At 34.2% G+C, this 19,635-nt stretch overlaps 1 protein-coding gene across 5 annotated transcripts in view; it reads right to left on the bottom strand.

Moving 5' to 3' along the window:
• Positions 1 to 19,635, bottom strand: part of LOC106079129 (NAD(P)H-hydrate epimerase-like) — a 93,021-nt gene that overhangs the window by 9,514 nt on the left and 63,872 nt on the right. For all 5 annotated transcript variants that reach the window (XM_056017303.1, XM_056017302.1, XM_056017305.1 and 2 more), the window contains 2 exons: positions 2,571 to 2,679; positions 1,579 to 1,689 (listed from right to left, as the gene is read on the bottom strand). In XM_056017303.1, coding sequence (XP_055873278.1) covers positions 1,579 to 1,689; positions 2,571 to 2,679 — 220 coding nt within the window. The remainder of the gene's footprint in view (positions 1 to 1,578; positions 1,690 to 2,570; positions 2,680 to 19,635) is intronic.

Raw genomic sequence — 19,635 nt, 5'->3', positions numbered from 1 at the left:
GAAATGTGTAACCTCTCTTGAATACGCTCTTGGAATAAGGTGACTGTTAATTGCTTTAGATTTTATATCGAAAAGGGAAGTTTTATTGTCAAAATCATCTGTTGGGGGTTTTAAACTAAAAAATCTCTGGAGTTGTTTTTTTTTTAAATTCAAAACCCCATTTAGCTATGGTCATAGAATTTGGTAACTGTAGTTTACTTTAGAATAATATTGATGATAGAAGTTTTCCACATATAAACTAAAAACCATCAGGAGGGGTTTTAAGCTTTAAAAAAAGTCAACTGTAGGAGAGGGGTTGAAACTCAAAATCCCCCATTGGCTTGGCTACGCTCAAATAATTTTAGTGTGTAATTTGCTTTTTTATATTGAAGAGGTATTTTTCAGTATCAAACCCCTCTGAAGAGTGTATAATTAGCTTTGTTTTTAATATTAAAGAGGGGGGGGGGGTTAAACTCAAAACTGAGTCAAAACCCATTTAGCACATAACACAACATAACATTTTGAGTGCATAATTTGCTTTTTTTTTCATATTAAAGAAGTATTTTTTAGCTACAAACCCTACTGAAGTGGAAGGGGGGGGGGGTAAACTTAAAACCCCTGAGGCTATGCTCATAAAAGAATTTTGGGTGTGTAATTTATCGTAAATTTTGGAGGTTTTTTTCAAATCAAAATCTTCCTGAACTGTGCTCTTGAAATATTTTTTTTGTTTTGTTTTATAGAAGAGGGGGATTTAACTGCAAAACCCCCTGGTAGGGGGTTTTAAACTCAAAAACCCCTGGTAGGGGGTTTTAAACTCAAAACCCCCTGGTAGGGGGTTGTAAACTCAAAAACCCCTTGGCTATGCTGGGACAAGTGATAGTTTAGTATTAAACTAAAATAAACAATATCAAAGCGAAAAATCAGTCACTAAATTTTACAGATAGGTATCAAAACACATGGCTAACTTGTGTACATTGCCCCTGTACACATCAAAACATATAGCTAACTTGTGTACATTGCTCCAGTGCACATCAAAACATATAGCTAACTTGTGTACATCGCCCCTGTACACATCAAAACACATGACTAACTTGTGTACATTGCTCCAGTGCACATCAAAACACATGGCTAACTTGTGTACATTGCTCCAGTGCACATCAAAACAAACGGCTAACTTGTGTACATTGCCCCTGTACACATCAAAACACATGGCTAACTTGTGTACATTGCTCCAGTGCACATCAAAACACATGGCTAACCTTGTGTACATTGCTCCAGTGCACATCAAAACACATGGCTAACTTGTGTACATTGCCCCTGTACACATCAAAACACATGGCTAACTTGTGTACATTGCTCCAGTGCACATCAAAACACATGGCTAACTTGTGTACATTGCTCCAGTGCACATCAAAACACATGACTAACTTGTGTACATTGCTCCAGTGCACATCAAAACACATGGCTAACTTGTGTACATTGCTCCAGTGCACATCAAAACAAACGGCTAACTTGTGTACATTGCTCCAGTGCACATCAAAACATATAGCTAACTTGTGTATAATGCCCGTGTACATAATGATCACATTTAATGCTTACGAATAGCTTGAGATGCCTAGCACAGACCAGTCCATCTCCTCCATTGTTGCCAGGTCCACAGATGACTAACACTGCTGCATGGTCTTTTTTAAGAGACTCTACTGGGTAGCACTGTCATGAAAGGACCAAATAGTTCTATCAGCATGTATGTTTTGATATAAGAATATAATGCTTCATTAATAGTTGAATAGTTTTGTCCATAATTTTAATGCATAGGTTATTATCAACTTTAAAAAATATAATTAATTAATTAATTAACGAAAAGATATATTACAAGTAAAAAGAAAAAGACAATGCAAGAATACTTCACAAGTGACTGCAAAAATAGAAAATATATTGTTATGTGAAGAGTTGGTCATTGCAACTATTTCTACAACTTAGTCTGCTGATCGTAAACATCTTTAAGTGTAATGTTCCTTTTTCTTACATATTTAGTTTATTTCTCAGAGGAACAGTAGAGTATCAGACTTGTATCAGACGTGTATCAGACTTGTATCTAGCCCACCAGGTTTCAGGATTTTTAAAACAAAGAATACACACACAACAAAAAAATATTGCATGCTAAATTTAAAACAAAAAAAAATCCTTCCATTCGGTTCCTGTCCAGACCAAAACATTTGGAAATGAACTGCTTGAGGGGTCAGGGAGCAAACACAGACAGGCAACAACAGATTTTATAGTGTCTTCAACAGAAGAATATTATCATTTTGTTTTCACGTATTAGGCTTCAGTTTAAAAAGTACCTCCAAGAATATAAATGTAAATATTTGTAAGCATTGGTTGCAATGGCATACTTGGTCATATCTGGAGAAACACTGGATGTTACAACATACAGACTTTAATTTTAAATATTGAAATAAAACAGTTTTGAAACATTTTAATAATATTTGTTGAGGAACTGACTAAAACCAGAAAATTTTTAAGCAGCCGATAAATGCATTTACAAAATTATTTCACCTAATAATTACAAACAACATCATCTGTAAGCTTACTTTAGCTATTGCTACAGCACAACTGTATCCAGCAAGTTCCATCAATTGGTCAAGACTAAATAGATATTCATTAAAGAGTTCCTGGTCAATCTGTTGGGCCTCTTCTTGCCTGGTGATAAAACAAAACAAACATTCTTTAATATATCAATAAATGATAACATGGTTACAAAGGCAGTTTGTGTGGAAACAAAAAACTCAAAATCTGCAGCCCGAAGTGGTCCGCTCAGGCAGGTAAAAAGGCAGGTTTCAATATTTTCAGACAGAATATCAGAAAATATAAACTACAAACTATCAACAACTACAACCCAATCTTCGTCAATACAAAAAGAGACGTGCTCGTGTCGAAAGTGTTGCCAATACTATTGTATTAGTTCGATTAATAACTTGATACCACAGGATACAGAGATTTATTAATGTTGTTATTATTACATTGTTAATATTCATATGTATTCAATGAACTGATAGTTATGAAGATGTAGTTAAATGCTAGGTCTCACATCAAAGACCGCATAAGATCTTGTGTGGTGCCCCAACGGGATAGATGAAGGTTAAGGTGAAGTTAAATTTGAAACTGGTCTAACTGATGTTATTGAATGATTACCTAATTGATCTAATTGTTTTGTTAAGGGCCAATCTCTCATTCAAAGATCAATGTCTCGGAAATAAAAAGTGTTGTATTATGTACCCGGCTTTAGAACACGTGTATATTTTGATTTAAAGTATATTCCACTGATGAGAATACTAAACAGATTTATTCTCTTAAAAAAAAAAGGAATGTGCTTTTGAGGGCATCTTAAAGCGGGCTGTTGCAATTAAACTTAACAACATACATTACACTGGTCAAAAGCAGCAAAAGGGAAGGGGACACGCCCAAAGTATTATGTAAGCATTACGAGTTTCAGAATGTGTAAAAAAAAAAAAAAAAAAGAATAAGAGTGGGACCCAGGACCAAAAACCTATAATAGCATTCGAATAAGAATTGAAAAGCAGATGAATTGACAGACTGTGAAAGTAAAGACATTTGTTAAGCCGGAGAGTTGGTGGGGGTGGGGAGAACTGACGCTCCTATCTAATGGCCGGTGCGATTCAAATAGATACAATAATTCGCTGACCAAAGAAATTATTATTATCATTATTCCTATGTTCCATTATTCCATTCCTATGTTCCATTATTCCTATGTTCCATTATTCCTATGTTTCATTATTCCTATGTTCCATTATTCCAATGTTTCATTATTCTTATGTTCCATTATTCCTATGTTCCATTATTCCTATGTTCCATTATTCCTATGTTCAATTATTCCTATGTTCTATTATTCCTATGTTCCATAATTCCTATGTTCCATTACTCCTATGTTCTAATATTCCTATGCTCCATTATTCCTATGTTCTATTATGATATCGATGGAAACGTGTTTAACTGCACTCAGTGCTACTATTATATCAGAGTCTGATGCTACTGAACGCCATGCTAATAACATTGATCTGTTCCAACTGAACTCTCGCATACATACGTGACCAGACGCATTCCAGACGTTACAGCAGTATCTCCATCAACGTACTGATCACACAGAGAGTGGGCTTAACGGGACTAACGTGACACTTAAAGAAAGTTACTTTATTACATAGTCAAGACTAAACAATGGATTGCTATCTACCAACAAGTGATGGTCTAGAAGCAAGAATATTGTAAAGTCAGGCTACAATAGTGGTAGGAAAAAGAGAACAGATAGGGCAAATGGACTTTATGAGACCAATGAATCTTGTGCTATCTTTATGAGACCAATGAATTTTGTGATATCTTTATGAGACCAATGAATCTTGTGCTATCTTTATGAGACCAATGAATCTTGTGCTATCTTTATGAGACCAATGAATCTTGTGCTATCTTTATGAGACCAATGAATCTTGTGCTATCTTTATGAGACCAATGAATCTTGTGCTATCTTTATGAGACCAAGGAATCTTGTGCTATCTTTATGAGACCAATGAATCTTGTGCTATCTTTATGAGACCAATGAATCTTGTATTATCTTTATGAGACCAATGAATCTTGTGCTATCTTTATGAGACCAAGGAATCTTGTGCTATCTTTATGAGACCAATGAATCTTGTGCTATCTTTATGAGACCAATGAATCTTGTACTATCTTTATGAGACCAATGAATCTTGTGCTATCTTTATGAGACCAAGGAATCTTGTGCTATCTTTATGAGACCAATGAATCTTGTGCTATCTTTATGAGACCAATGAATCTTGTGCTATCTTTATGAGACCAAGGAATCTTGTGCTATCGTTATGAGACCAATGAATCTTGTGCTATCTTTATGAGACCAATGAATCTTGTGCTATCTTTATGAGACCAATGAATCTTGTGCTATCTTTATGAGACCAATGAATCTTGTGCTATCTTTATGAGACCAATGAATCTTGTACTATCTTTATGAGACCAATGAATCTTGTGCTATCTTTATGAGACCAAGGAATCTTGTGCTATCTTTATGAGACCAAGGAATCTTGTGCTATCTTTATGAGACCAATGAATCTTGTGCTATCTTTATGAGACCAATGAATCTTGTGCTATCTTTATGAGACCAAGGAATCTTGTGCTATCTTTATGAGACCAATGAATCTTGTGCTATCTTTATGAGACCAATGAATCTTGTGCTATCTTTATGAGACCAATGAATCTTGTGCTATCTTTATGAGACCAATGAATCTTGTGCTATCTTTATGAGACCAATGAATCTTGTACTATCTTTATGAGACCAATGAATCTTGTGCTATCTTTATGAGACCAAGGAATCTTGTGCTATCTTTATGAGACCAAGGAATCTTGTGCTATCTTTATGAGACCAAGGAATCTTGTGCTATCTTTATGAGACCAAGGAATCTTGTGCTATCTTTATGAGACCAAGGAATCTTGTGCTATCTTTATGAGACCAAGGAATCTTGTGCTATCTTTATGAGACCAAGGAATCTTGTGCTATCTTTATGAGACCAATGAATCTTGTGCTATCTTTATGAGACCAATGAATCTTGTGCTATCTTTATGAGACCAATGAATCTTGTGCTATCTTTATGAGACCAATGAATCTTGTGCTATCTTTATGAGACCAAGGAATCTTGTGCTATCTTTATGAGACCAATGAATCTTGTGCTATCTTTATGAGACCAATGAATCTTGTGCTATCTTTATGAGACCAATGAATCTTGTGCTATCTTTATGAGACCAATGAATCTTGTGCTATCTTTATGAGACCAATGAATCTTGTACTATCTTTATGAGACCAATGAATCTTGTGCTATCTTTATGAGACCAATGAATCTTGTGCTATCTTTATGAGACCAAGGAATCTTGTGCTATCTTTATGAGACCAAGGAATCTTGTGCTATCTTTATGAGACCAATGAATCTTGTGCTATCTTTATGAGACCAAGGAATCTTGTGCTATCTTTATGAGACCAAGGAATCTTGTGCTATCTTTATGAGACCAAGGAATCTTGTGCTATCTTTATGAGACCAAGGAATCTTGTGCTATCTTTATGAGACCAATGAATCTTGTGCTATCTTTATGAGACCAATGAATCTTGTGCTATCTTTATGAGACCAATGAATCTTGTGCTATCTTTATGAGACCAATGAATCTTGTGCTATCTTTATGAGACCAAGGAATCTTGTGCTATCTTTATGAGACCAATGAATCTTGTGCTATCTTTATGAGACCAATGAATCTTGTGCTATCTTTATGAGACCAATGAATCTTGTGCTATCTTTATGAGACCAATGAATCTTGTGCTATCTTTATGAGACCAATGAATCTTGTGCTATCTTTATGAGACCAAGGAATCTTGTGCTATCTTTATGAGACCAAGGAATCTTGTGCTATCTTTATGAGACCAATGAATCTTGTGCTATCTTTATGAGACCAAGGAATCTTGTGCTATCTTTATGAGACCAATGAATCTTGTGCTATCTTTATGAGACCAATGAATCTTGTGCTATCTTTATGAGACCAATGAATCTTGTGCTATCTTTATGAGACCAAGGAATCTTGTGCTATCTTTATGAGACCAATGAATCTTGTGCTATCTTTATGAGACCAAGGAATCTTGTGCTATCTTTATGAGACCAATGAATCTTGTGCTATCTTTATGAGACCAATGAATCTTGTGCTATCTTTATGAGACCAATGAATCTTGTGCTATCTTTATGAGACCAATGAATCTTGTGCTATCTTTATGAGACCAATGAATCTTGTGCTATCTTTATGAGACCAAGGAATCTTGTGCTATCTTTATGAGACCAATGAATCTTGAGCTATCTTTATGAGACCAAGGAATCTTGTGCTATCTTTATGAGACCAATGAATCTTGTGCTATCTTTATGAGACCAAGGAATCTTGTGCTATCTTTATGAGACCAATGAATCTTGTGCTATCTTTATGAGACCAATGAATCTTGTGCTATCTTTATGAGACCAATGAATCTTGTGCTATCTTTATGAGACCAAGCAATCTTGTGCTATCTTTATGAGACCAATGAATCTTGTGCTATCTTTATGAGACCAATGAATCTTGTGCTATCTTTATGAGACCAAGGAATCTTGTGCTATCTTTATGAGACCAATGAATCTTGTGCTATCTTTATGAGACCAATGAATCTTGTGCTATCTTTATGAGACCAATGAATCTTGTGCTATCTTTATGAGACCAAGGAATCTTGTGCTATCTTTATGAGACCAAGGAATCTTGTGCTATCTTTATGAGACCAATGAATCTTGTGCTATCTTTATGAGACCAAGGAATCTTGTGCTATCTTTATGAGACCAATGAATCTTGTGCTATCTTTATGAGACCAAGGAATCTTGTGCTATCTTTATGAGACCAATGAATCTTGTGCTATCTTTATGAGACCAAGGAATCTTGTGCTATCTTTATGAGACCAATGAATCTTGTGCTATCTTTATGAGACCAATGAATCTTGTGCTATCTTTATGAGACCAATGAATCTTGTGCTATCTTTATGAGACCAAGGAATCTTGTGCTATCTTTATGAGACCAATGAATCTTGTGCTATCTTTATGAGACCAATGAATCTTGTGCTATCTTTATGAGACCAATGAATCTTGTGCTATCTTTATGAGACCAAAGAATCTTGTGCTATCTTTATGAGACCAAGGAATCTTGTGCTATCTTTATGAGACCAATGAATCTTGTGCTATCTTTATGAGACCAAGGAATCTTGTGCTATCTTTATGAGACCAATGAATCTTGTGCTATCTTTATGAGACCAAGGAATCTTGTGCTATCTTTATGAGACCAATGAATCTTGTGCTATCTTTATGAGACCAAGGAATCTTGTGCTATCTTTATGAGACCAATGAATCTTGTGCTATCTTTATGAGACCAATGAATCTTGTGCTATCTTTATGAGACCAATGAATCTTGTGCTATCTTTATGAGACCAAGGAATCTTGTGCTATCTTTATGAGACCAATGAATCTTGTGCTATCTTTATGAGACCAATGAATCTTGTGCTATCTTTATGAGACCAAGGAATCTTGTGCTATCTTTATGAGACCAATGAATCTTGTGCTATCTTTATGAGACCAAGGAATCTTGTGCTATCTTTATGAGACCAATGAATCTTGTGCTATCTTTATGAGACCAAGGAATCTTTTGCTATCTTTATGAGACCAAGGAATCTTGTGCTATCTTTATGAGACCAATGAATCTTGTGCTATCTTTATGAGACCAAGGAATCTTGTGCTATCTTTATGAGACCAATGAATCTTGTGCTATCTTTATGAGACCAATGAATCTTGTGCTATCTTTATGAGACCAATGAATCTTGTGCTATCTTTATGAGACCAATGAATCTTGTGCTATCTTTATGAGACCAATGAATCTTGTGCTATCTTTATGAGACCAAGGAATCTTGTGCTATCTTTATGAGACCAAGGAATCTTGTGCTATCTTTATGAGACCAATGAATCTTGTGCTATCTTTATGAGACCAATGAATCTTGTGCTATCTTTATGAGACCAATGAATCTTGTGCTATCTTTATGAGACCAATGAATCTTGTGCTATCTTTATGAGACCAATGAATCTTGTGCTATCTTTATGAGACCAAGGAATCTTGTGCTATCTTTATGAGACCAAGGAATCTTGTGCTATCTTTATGAGACCAATGAATCTTGTGCTATCTTTATGAGACCAAGGAATCTTGTGCTATCTTTATGAGACCAATGAATCTTGTGCTATCTTTATGAGACCAATGAATCTTGTGCTATCTTTATGAGACCAATGAATCTTGTGCTATCTTTATGAGACCAATGAATCTTGTGCTATCTTTATGAGACCAAGGAATCTTGTGCTATCTTTATGAGACCAATGAATCTTGTGCTATCTTTATGAGACCAAGGAATCTTGTGCTATCTTTATGAGACCAATGAATCTTGTGCTATCTTTTTGAGACCAATGAATCTTGTGCTATCTTTATGAGACCAATGAATCTTGTATTATCTTTATGAGATCAATGAATCATGTTTTATACATCAAGAATCAAACAAAAAAGACTGCATAGAAAATGTCATTGAAGTATCAGCTTCTCTTGTTAGAATACAACAAAAGGATGAACAGAGTAGAAATACTAACATAAATAACTAACAGTTAGAGACAAAGACTCTTGAGTTGTAGTTAGGCGAACTATTTGATTTCTTACCGAAAAAACAAACAAAAACACACACAACATTTGTACACAAACCTTCTTGTGACTTTCTAAAGACTTTCAATGCATACATTTGAAGTCTAAATGTCAGGTTAGGCAGTCCTATATTCCTCTATAATACATTTCATCATTATCCTAATCCTAGCCTTCAGTTATGGGTGCCACTACGATGCAACTAATCACTTGAGTTTTCAAAATCTGAATAGGCGCCATGTCTTAGATTTCATTTCTTGTCGTGTCGCAATGCAAGGGTAAACTTTTTCACTCCCTTCATTAATGCAAATCTAAATGAAATGATTTCCTGTCATTCAAAATACTGTCTTAATTTAAACCTCAGGGCCGTGCTAGGCTTCATCAAATTAGATATTCCTGCCGACAGAGCGGGGGAGAGATTGGATCAACGGGAAAAAAAGGCATCATTTATATTCAATGGGAAAACGCAGCAAAAAACAACAACAAAAAACAAAACCTTTCTATTACCCCGGTACATAAATAAAGAAAAAACATAGCACTGTTTAAATTTAATCTTAATCCTAACCTAAATAAACGTCGATATTAAATGATTAACTTGGACTATACAATAAAAGGATGAATACTTATGTGGACTGCATCGATTATTTTTGTCAGAGAACTGTGTCGAGAAAGAGGAAGCTCTAAATCTTTCAACTATTCGACAAGGGTTTGCTCTAATCATGCATTGTTTTTATTTTTTTTTGTAATGCACAATTGTAAGACAAATAATAAAGAATATTATTATTAATTATTATTAATATTATATTTCTGTTGGACATCTTTAACCAAACCTAAGAGTTTTTTGTTTTGTTTTTACTATCTAACAAAACAGTTTTTACTTCCAACAGAGTTCCATCATTTCCCCAACAGTTTCCAAAGATAAGGAATCCATCCTAGCTTCGCGTGTGTTCTGTTGAAGGGAGATTTCCAAAACGGAAATGTCTATAATTAAACTTCTTCATGCATCAATGAATGCATGACCTGATTTACTGACCTGGAACGTAGCACGTGACATAATTATTAGTGCTTGTGTCATTGTGTACTTCAAGACGTGTTGAACTGAATCATTACGAAGGTAAACAGATCGATAATTCAATAATCAATACCAGGTCAGCTCTTCCGACATCCAATATTCCAAGCAAGGCCATCTCAATCAGATTTCAGAACATCTAACGTCCAATCTACGTGTTAGGCGAGAAGGCGCCGTGAATGTCCACACTGGTCACTGTTAGGGTAGATGTAGAAAAGTTGGAGAGAAAAAATTCTTCTACCAAGTCATTCGGTTTATGTCAGGAGAGTACCAGCCTTTTCTTCTTTATCAAGGACATCTCAATTCTATTCTAAAGCGTAGACTAAATGTCGATTAACAAGGACAACTCACTTCTATTCTAAAGCTTAAATGCTAACAATGACATATCAGATCTATTGTAAAGCCTAGACTAAATACTAACAAGGGCATTTCATCTCTTTTCTAAAGCCTAGATTAAATGTTGATGTCTGTTCAATTGATTTGAGTATGTTTTAGCTAGCGCTATCTAGCATGGCCAAAGTAAAAGAGACGTATTTGCGTGACCTTAATAATGCACTTTGACCTTCTAAATTGAACTATTAATGTCAATCTAAAGAAAATGTTAAGATTTGTTTAAAACCTATAAATTACATCCTTCAACTCTATAACATTCCAGAGCAATTATTCATAAACATTGATATCTATCAGTGGTAGTCACAAAACAAAAATCCGCAGAATTTCAGCAATCCATTTAGTCTAAGCCGAAGTACTTCACAAAAATTTAAACCAAAAGTTTCTGTTTATTTCACGTCTGGCTGTTAGAGAAAAAAAAAAAAGAATTCTAAACAGACGTTGTGGTTTGTAAAGCTGGAATAGTGTCAACGAAAACATTCTTTCAAATTTTATTGAATTCAATAAACAATCAAAACAGGGTTTTCTAAACACACACACACAAAGTGCAAAATGGGGGCATACTATAGAATACCTAAAAAGTCCAGGCAAAGTCAGAAATGACTTTTCCACTTCCTACATTGCCTACGCAAAGAAGGACTAGAATTGCTTCGTGTGAAATGTTGATTGAAAGTATTTTATAAGAATGTCATTTCTCGTAATAGCTAGTATTCCTTTTTTCGTGTAATCTAAATAACCCAAACCTGTTCATTAAAGAGTGGAGTTTGTTTCATTACAACTGTAAGTGTGCATGCTTTGTACAGCTGTATTGTATCAGATCCAAAGTTGATACACAAGATGTTTCATATTGGTATTGTATGAAAGGTGAAAGAAAGTACGTCTAATGTGTCATCAAGGCAAATACAACTATTAAGAAGGAATCACTTGATTATATATTGATTTAAAAGCTGATCAAATATTTTGTTATGATGACTGTGAAATTTCAAGTGAATTTATCATATTAAACAAGTTATCAGTAAGCAGGCCAGAGCCCTCCATGGGCTGTAGCGCCATTGGGATGGATGGATGGGATAGATTTTCTTGAACTTGAACAGCAGATTGTTTGTTTAACCTTTCATTCTTATAAGGGAAGACATCTGATCGGACCATCATTATATTGATTTTTAAATTTGTATTTAGCAGTTGCATATAGACAGTTGAACCCTCCCAATGTCTCGGCATTTGTTTAATTCTTCATGTCAGCTTAGTTTAGTTAGGAGAAAAAAAACAACATTTTTTTTTATTTACTAATGTGTATTATCATTTCAAAATACGATTGAGTCCAAAAAATAATTAATTAATTTAAACATAAAATTCCACCTACCATAGGGTAAAGAAATCAAGGGTCTACAAGGTTATTTTTTAGTCTTAAGAAATTCTGATTTTCTTTGTGTTCTTTAGCGACCCCCGAAAGTGGAAAAAGACGCAATTTGTTTAGTGTGGTCTGTCTGTTCCTGCGTCCCGTTGAGATCTCGCAAACCAGAAAAAATATTGAAAATCCGACATCATGTTTTTGGACCTTTCAAAGTTCTGATGCAACGGCTACTTTTTTTTCTTTTCTAAAAGCGAAAAATTTGAATTTAAAAAAATCAACTATGCAAGCAGTTTTTTTCATAAAAATACACCATTTTTACAACTATTCATTATTAATAGTAACAAACACGGGAGGCTTTTAGTAAGGGAGATGACCATTTACCATATTTTTAATGCATATATGAAAACGTTTTTAAATTTTCTGTCAAAAATTTTTTTTTGTACAATTCTATTTCTAAAAGTAAGTTCTGTCATACTAACTACTTAAAAAAAAAAAATTAAAAAAATAAATAAAAATAAATGTTCCTTTTTTCACTTGAGGCTTTGAATAGGAGATTGACCCTTTACAAAACAATTAGATCAATTAGATAATCACATTATATTTCATAAGTTAGGCCGGATAACAATTAAATTTCAGCTTCACTTGCACATATCCCTCTGTCAGCTGGACCGTTGGGGCACCACATAAGATCTGTCAACCTTCTTTCTCCATTCTTTTCTGTCATTTGCCTTCGATAGAATTTCATTCTGATATTCTTTCTAAAATATTGAAACCTACCTTTTTACCTGCCTGGGTGGACCACTTCAGGGACCGATTTTGAGTTTGTTTCCACACAAACTGTCTTTGTAACCTTTTATTCTCACGTATTTATATATAATTTATAAATTTCTTTTTAATTAAGATATTTTATAATTTGCCTGACACAGAACTAGTCATTGTATAGAATATTTTGTCAAGTAGTAAATGAAGAATAATTTCGTACTTTGTCCGAAAACGCCAGGCATTCCTTGCCGGTAACATATATTTCTAGGACAAATACACGTCCACTTTATTCGAGTCAGTTTCCGACTTTTTGAAACCATGTAGAAAATGCAAGCTAGTAAAAGGCATTAGAAAAAAAAGGTTCAAGCAGATACACGAGTAACAACTTGACCGCAACAACTGGCCACGCATCAAATTTACCACAGACAGCCATGGGGGAAAAAAATGAGACCCGTCTGTTTACATAGGGTTAATAGAAAATCTAATTGTATTTAATCACGTGATCACAACCCTCCCCGCAACAAATCTCATTTCAAAAATCTTTCAATGTGTTGAAGTTTGTTTTATTTTAACTTCGAGAATAAAATGGAATGTGGAAAGCCAGGTGAGAGTCAGGTGTGGGTTTAGGTTCTATAACTTTTATTTTGATATTAAAACTATCTCACACAAAGCTATGTGATATTTAGGTGTAGGTTTAGGTTCTATAACCTGTGTGTTGATATGTAAGATTTGACCAAAATAATGTGTGCTTGTATGACAATAATTAGCTCCAGACTTGGTTCGATAAAATGAAATATTCACAGGTTCTCTAGTTTTTAATATGTTGTTGAATGTGCACACACTAGTCACATGTCGGCCTAATTGTACTGTAAAGGAAACCAAAAAAAAAAACAAAAAACAAAACAACAATTCTGTTATAAGCGTTGGTCTCAAAGCTTCAGGGAGGTAGTTTTCAAACCTACAAACACAATGAGACTATCAGGCTAACCTACAAACACAATGAGACAATCAGGCTAACCTACAAACTCAATGAGACTATCAGACTAACCTACAAACACAATGAGACTATCAGGCTAACCTACAAACACAATGAGACTATCAGGCTAACCTACAAACACAATGAGACAATCAGGCTAACCTACAAACACAATGAGACAATCAGACTAACCTACAAACACAATGAGACAATCAGACTAACCTACAAACACAATGAGACAATCAGGCTAACCTACAAACTCAATGAGACTATCAGGCTAACCTACAAACACAATGAGACAATCAGACTAACCTACAAACACAATGAGACTATCAGGCTAACCTACAAACACAATGAGACTATCAGGCTAACCTACAAACACAATGAGACTATCAGGCTAACCTACAAACACAATGAGACTATCAGACTCGACTTTGATTCCAATATCCACCAGAGGTTAGAAACCAAGGACAGTGATCAAACAAACTATTACAGACTACTTCGTATCCAAATATAAACACTTAGCCAAACTTTCAATGTATCTAGAAGCTGAACTGAAGACCAATGAGTGTGTGTTCAGTCAACAAGGATCCAGTTTCAATATTTTCAGATCGACTAAAAACATGAATAAAGGGACACAAATCTCATAGAATAGTCTATTACAGAAACACGCAATGATGAACTGAAAGCTGACAGAAAAGTCTACAGACGTATGTCAAAACTGTGAACTAGTAGAAGAGAAAGGTCAACATAATACTGAATATAAATCCTCTATACATGTAGTACAATTTTAAAATGACCTTCTTATTATTATAACTGGACTTATTCTTGGTGGTGAATCTGCTGCCCAATCTGCGCTCAAAAGCCGCCCGAATGAATGTAAGAGGAATTAAGTTCGAAGTTAAATCTTTGCCAATATTTCAAAGTGTGTCTGGACCCTATCCCAGTTTTTTTTGTATAGAGTTCAATGTAGGTAGACTAACACACAAACAAACAACAATTTAGTTAAAACTAACTTAGGCTAACTTCCCCCCCCCCCTTTTTCCTTTTGTTTAGTACATTTTATCTGATACTTAAAAACAACAACACTAGACATATTATATTTGGGGATAAGTAAGTATCAAGTGGCATGGCTACGTCAGCACTTAGTGAAGACTTTGTTTCTCTCCTGCCCTGTGACGTGTCAAGGTAACGTTCGTCTATCCTGACTGTGGCATCGATCTCTTCGTCCCAACACCTCAAGCGTTATATCTGATCAAACTCTGATCTTAAGTCAGCTCAAACATTTAGAGACAGACACAGGATTGACTTCACAGGAAATGAAAGACAGTTTTCTATTGTTGCAGTTATGACCATGAAACAGTTGATTTCGTACAACAATGGTATCAACAAAACTTTGGAATACATTGAATGTATAATGAAGGGTATTTTGCTTGCTTTTACTAAAAATGGTATCCAATTGTAAGCTAGTGTTATAAGCGCCCATAAAATATGAATTACCAAAATAGACAAGAAGAGAGAACTAAAAAAAGCCATTAAGGAGATCAACAATAGAAGTATGGAGCTACTGATTAGTGCAGCTAATTAAGTCATGTTCCAGATTTTAAATCTGGTTTAAGTTAAAGCGGAGTGGGGGGGGGGGGAGGGGGGTGAACGGAAGGGAATTAAAAAGTAAGAAAAATAAGAAAAAATATTTTCATTAAATAATCAAGTGATGTAACAAAATTTAATTTCGCCTAAAGAACATCAACTCAAAATAATTGAACGCTGAATTTCGAATGAACAGAATGATCAGAATATTGTTCAGTTTGTCATTTTTTTTTGGGGGGGGGGGGGGGGGGTTGGGGGGTAGGGAGGGTATAGTTTCTGTACACGTTAACAGTGCAGTGTGCATTTCATTGTCTAGGATAATATGAAGCAGTCGCATTTTAGTTCAAAGGATGCAATCGTCACAACCAATCTTAGAAGGCCGCTCCAGAGTGTAACACCCCACACATATACACACACATTCATATATATCAAAACTAAAAATAACACATAAAGGTCTTACATACTAACAATTTAAAATATACAAAGTCGACATTCTCAAAGAATATTCAGAGCAATAAACGATCACCATTCAGAGCTAATAGATCTAATATCTAAGCATAAAAGTTTATTAAAAGACATTTTTACAAATCTAATAAGAACATAAAATTAAAAAGTTATTTCATTTTGGTTAGGCCATTAATAGTTTGGGACCCTCAACTCAAGAAAAAATGAAGAAACTAGAACAGACACAAAATAGAGCAGAAAGATTCATAACAAACGATTCACATTTGATTAGAGTAACACCTTTAGTAAAATCATTAAATTTAGAGACTTTTCAGGATAGAAGATTTCAAAGTAAAGTAGCAAATATACATAAAACATTTAAGCATAATCTTCAAAACCTAATAAATACTTAGAAAACACAAAGATAAAGGTACATTTCTTGTTCAATATGCTACCACAATAGTACACATATACTCCTTCTTCTCTAGTGCTATTAGAACATTGATTGGGTTGCCTGAGTCAGCCAGGAAAACAAATGACTATTCGGAGTTTAAGTCATTGATTAACATGAATGACTGGATTGACCTAGAAACATGCGTAGGACGTAATTATTTTATTTTTTGAAGTAACGTCTGTATTTTATAAGACCACATATTAAACTACTAAAATTAATATTCACATTCAACTATTCAACTATTCCTTAGTCTGTTGAACCATTGGGGCAACACACAAGATCTATTGACCATCTTTCTCCATTCCTCACTGCCTTTTGCAATAGATAGAATTTCTTTCCATGACAGGCCGTCCATTCTTTGATGTTGTCTTCCCATCGCTTTCTCTGTCTGCCTTTTCTTCTTTTCCTGGCATTGCTCCATGAAGGTCTTATCGAGCCCTGTTGTCATATAGAGTTTAAGTTTGAGTTTTTTGACAGTAGTCAGCAGATCATCAAGGGGTCCAATAGCTGTATTAAAACTGTTTCTAATCTCTTCATTTGTTATGCGGTCTGTGTAGCATCTATATTCCATTGCTAGGATCCTTCTCTCTAGCTCTGCTGTCAGCGTCAAATATTCGAAAGCATATAAAACAAAGTACTTAGATCTAATATCACCACATAACAAAGTACTTAAAGTACTTATCATTATTACAGCATCACAAAGTACTTAGATCTAATATCACAACAAAAAAAAGTACTTACACCTAATACCATCACAAAACAAAGTACTTAAAGATTTAACATTTTAACAAAATCAAAAACTACATAGACCTAATATTACCACAAAAATTACTTTGACCCAATATCACCACATCATCACAAACTAATCAGACTTTTAGTCACCACAACACAGCCATAAAAACAGAATCTATTATAGAAAGAAATGGTTATCCATGACAATTTATTTGTATATCTTCAAAGAACTACAAAACAAGACCAAGTGTAGATCAGTCAGCTTTTCTGAACCAATCCTGCCATGATTTGTCCTACAACTGCAATATCTACGTATACATACACTGAGCTATTCAAACGCAAAAAGAAAATAAATCATCTATCTATTCCACGTAAAGAATAAAAAACAACCCAACATGTCAACAATACATCACATTCTCCTTCAGCACAAGCTATTAAAACAGAGATGAATGAATCTCAATCAAATCAGGGGAGATCAATTGCCAGTGGCTAGAACTTATTTCACAGAATGAATAACCACAAAGTGTTGACTAACAAGTGTGTTGAAGTATACTTATAGCTTTGAAACAAGCGCACATTTAGTGTAGTCCTTCCAGTGTTATTACGTCATTAAAAGTAAGACTTGATATGGGAAGCATTACGTACATAGACACCACATATACTTTGGAATTCCAGTACTCTCTAATGATGTTGTTTACATTGAGGAACAGTTGTAAACACAAAACAAACAAAACTATAAAAACAAACAAAAGAATACGTTTTGGTAAACCGCAATTAGCTAACACACAAAATGGTTAACAAAAATACAAATACAAAACTTTATACACGTATATTACACACACACACACATTCAGATGATATGTTTATTTTTTTTTTACAATTTGAATATGAACAATGTAATATGTTTGTGTTAGAAATAGTCGATTGCAATTTAAAAAAAAAACGGTTTTCACGTTTAATAATAAAAAAAACATCTTTCAAAGGACTAAAAGTAAACACCTAGTAAATATGATGTCAGCGTATTTGTAGACAAACGTTTTTATTGATTGAGATGGGAAGATGACAGTCTTCAATGAAATAATATTGACATTTTCTTCTTGAGAAGCAAAAAATGCACTAAATAGTTTGTTCAGGTAATATGTCTATTGCTAGAGTACAACGGGAGACTGGGCATTTAGGTCTGGAATTTTTTGTTTGTTTTTGTTGAATCAGGTTGAACTAAACTTTTTGGTAAAATGTGTCGCTGACTGATGGATAGGATATACATTTATAAATGATCGAACAGCTGTAGGCTTCGACTAATCTTAAAGGAAGCTGCCATTTTGTCTGATTTCATGATTAAGCTCTACCTTTATGTTTCCTAGCAGGCACCTTTGTTCCAAGTCCAATGTGACAGGCAGGTCGATACCTTTGATTTGTCTCACAAAGACCTTCATTAAAAGCACCAGACTAAACTACAAGTTACAAAGTACAGAATCAATAACTTTCATCAAGTTGTAGTAGACTTGGCCTCTAGCGTCAGGAAAGTGTAAAATAAAGTTTTGAAAAAATAATAACTTCGAGAACTGAATTAGCGACAATAGAAACATTAATATATATATATATAGAAACAATAGAAACATTAATATATATATATATATATATATATATATATATATATATATATATACAGAGAGAGAGAGAGAGAAAGAGAGAGAGAATTGGACAACAACTAGATGTTTTGAAAAAATATGTAACGAAGTATAACAATTATATATTTCAAGCTATTGAAAAACATCATTAGTTTTAAAAGTTTTGAAACAGGATTTCATTGGATGATTACGTTTTTAAACATAGGGTATCTAAGTTCCACAAATATATTTAAAAGCATCATTCTACTTTTAATAGTACTGAACATGAATAGCATACTTTTCGTGGTTTTCTTATTAGCAGCAATATAGGACAAGAAAAACGATTCACTGTATTTACTTTGGGGTCCAAAACACTTGTTACAAAGCTTATATCACCTCACAAAGTTGTACACGTTATTTGTCACACACCCATTCTCGGATCAAGTTGAAACTTTGCACTTTGCACTATTATTCATTTGCATAGAATAGATATGAATTTAAAAAAAAAAACGGTTACAAAGACAGTTTGTGTAGAAACACAAACTCAAAATCGGCCCCGGAAGTGGTCCAGCCAGGCAGGTAAAAAGGCAGGTTTCAATATTTTCAGAAAGAACAGGAATGAAATTCTATCAATGAAAAATGACAGAGAAGAAAGGAGAAAGAAGATTGACAGATCTTATGTGGCACCCCAGCGGTCCAGCAGACCAAAGGATAGGTGAAAGTGAATGTGAAGAAAAAAAACATTTCCTTACAAAAAAAAATAAAAATAAAATTCCTATAGTAAAGTGTAGTTTGGTGTTTCATTGGCATAGCTCAGCGCTGCAGTTCACGAGATAATATGAAAAACTACTTATTAATTGTTGTTTTATATGCATACTAAATAGATTTTTTCTCTTTAAAAAAAAAGTAAACATTTTTTGTGTAAATGTAGTAGTTAGTATGACAGAACTTACATAACTTAGCAATACATTTGTAAAA

Source organism: Biomphalaria glabrata, chromosome 18, assembly GCF_947242115.1.
Source record: "Biomphalaria glabrata chromosome 18, xgBioGlab47.1, whole genome shotgun sequence".
Lineage (NCBI taxonomy): Eukaryota > Metazoa > Mollusca > Gastropoda > Planorbidae > Biomphalaria > Biomphalaria glabrata.
The sequence above is the reverse complement of the archived record's forward strand: the minus strand, read 5'-3'. Positions and strand labels throughout refer to the sequence as shown.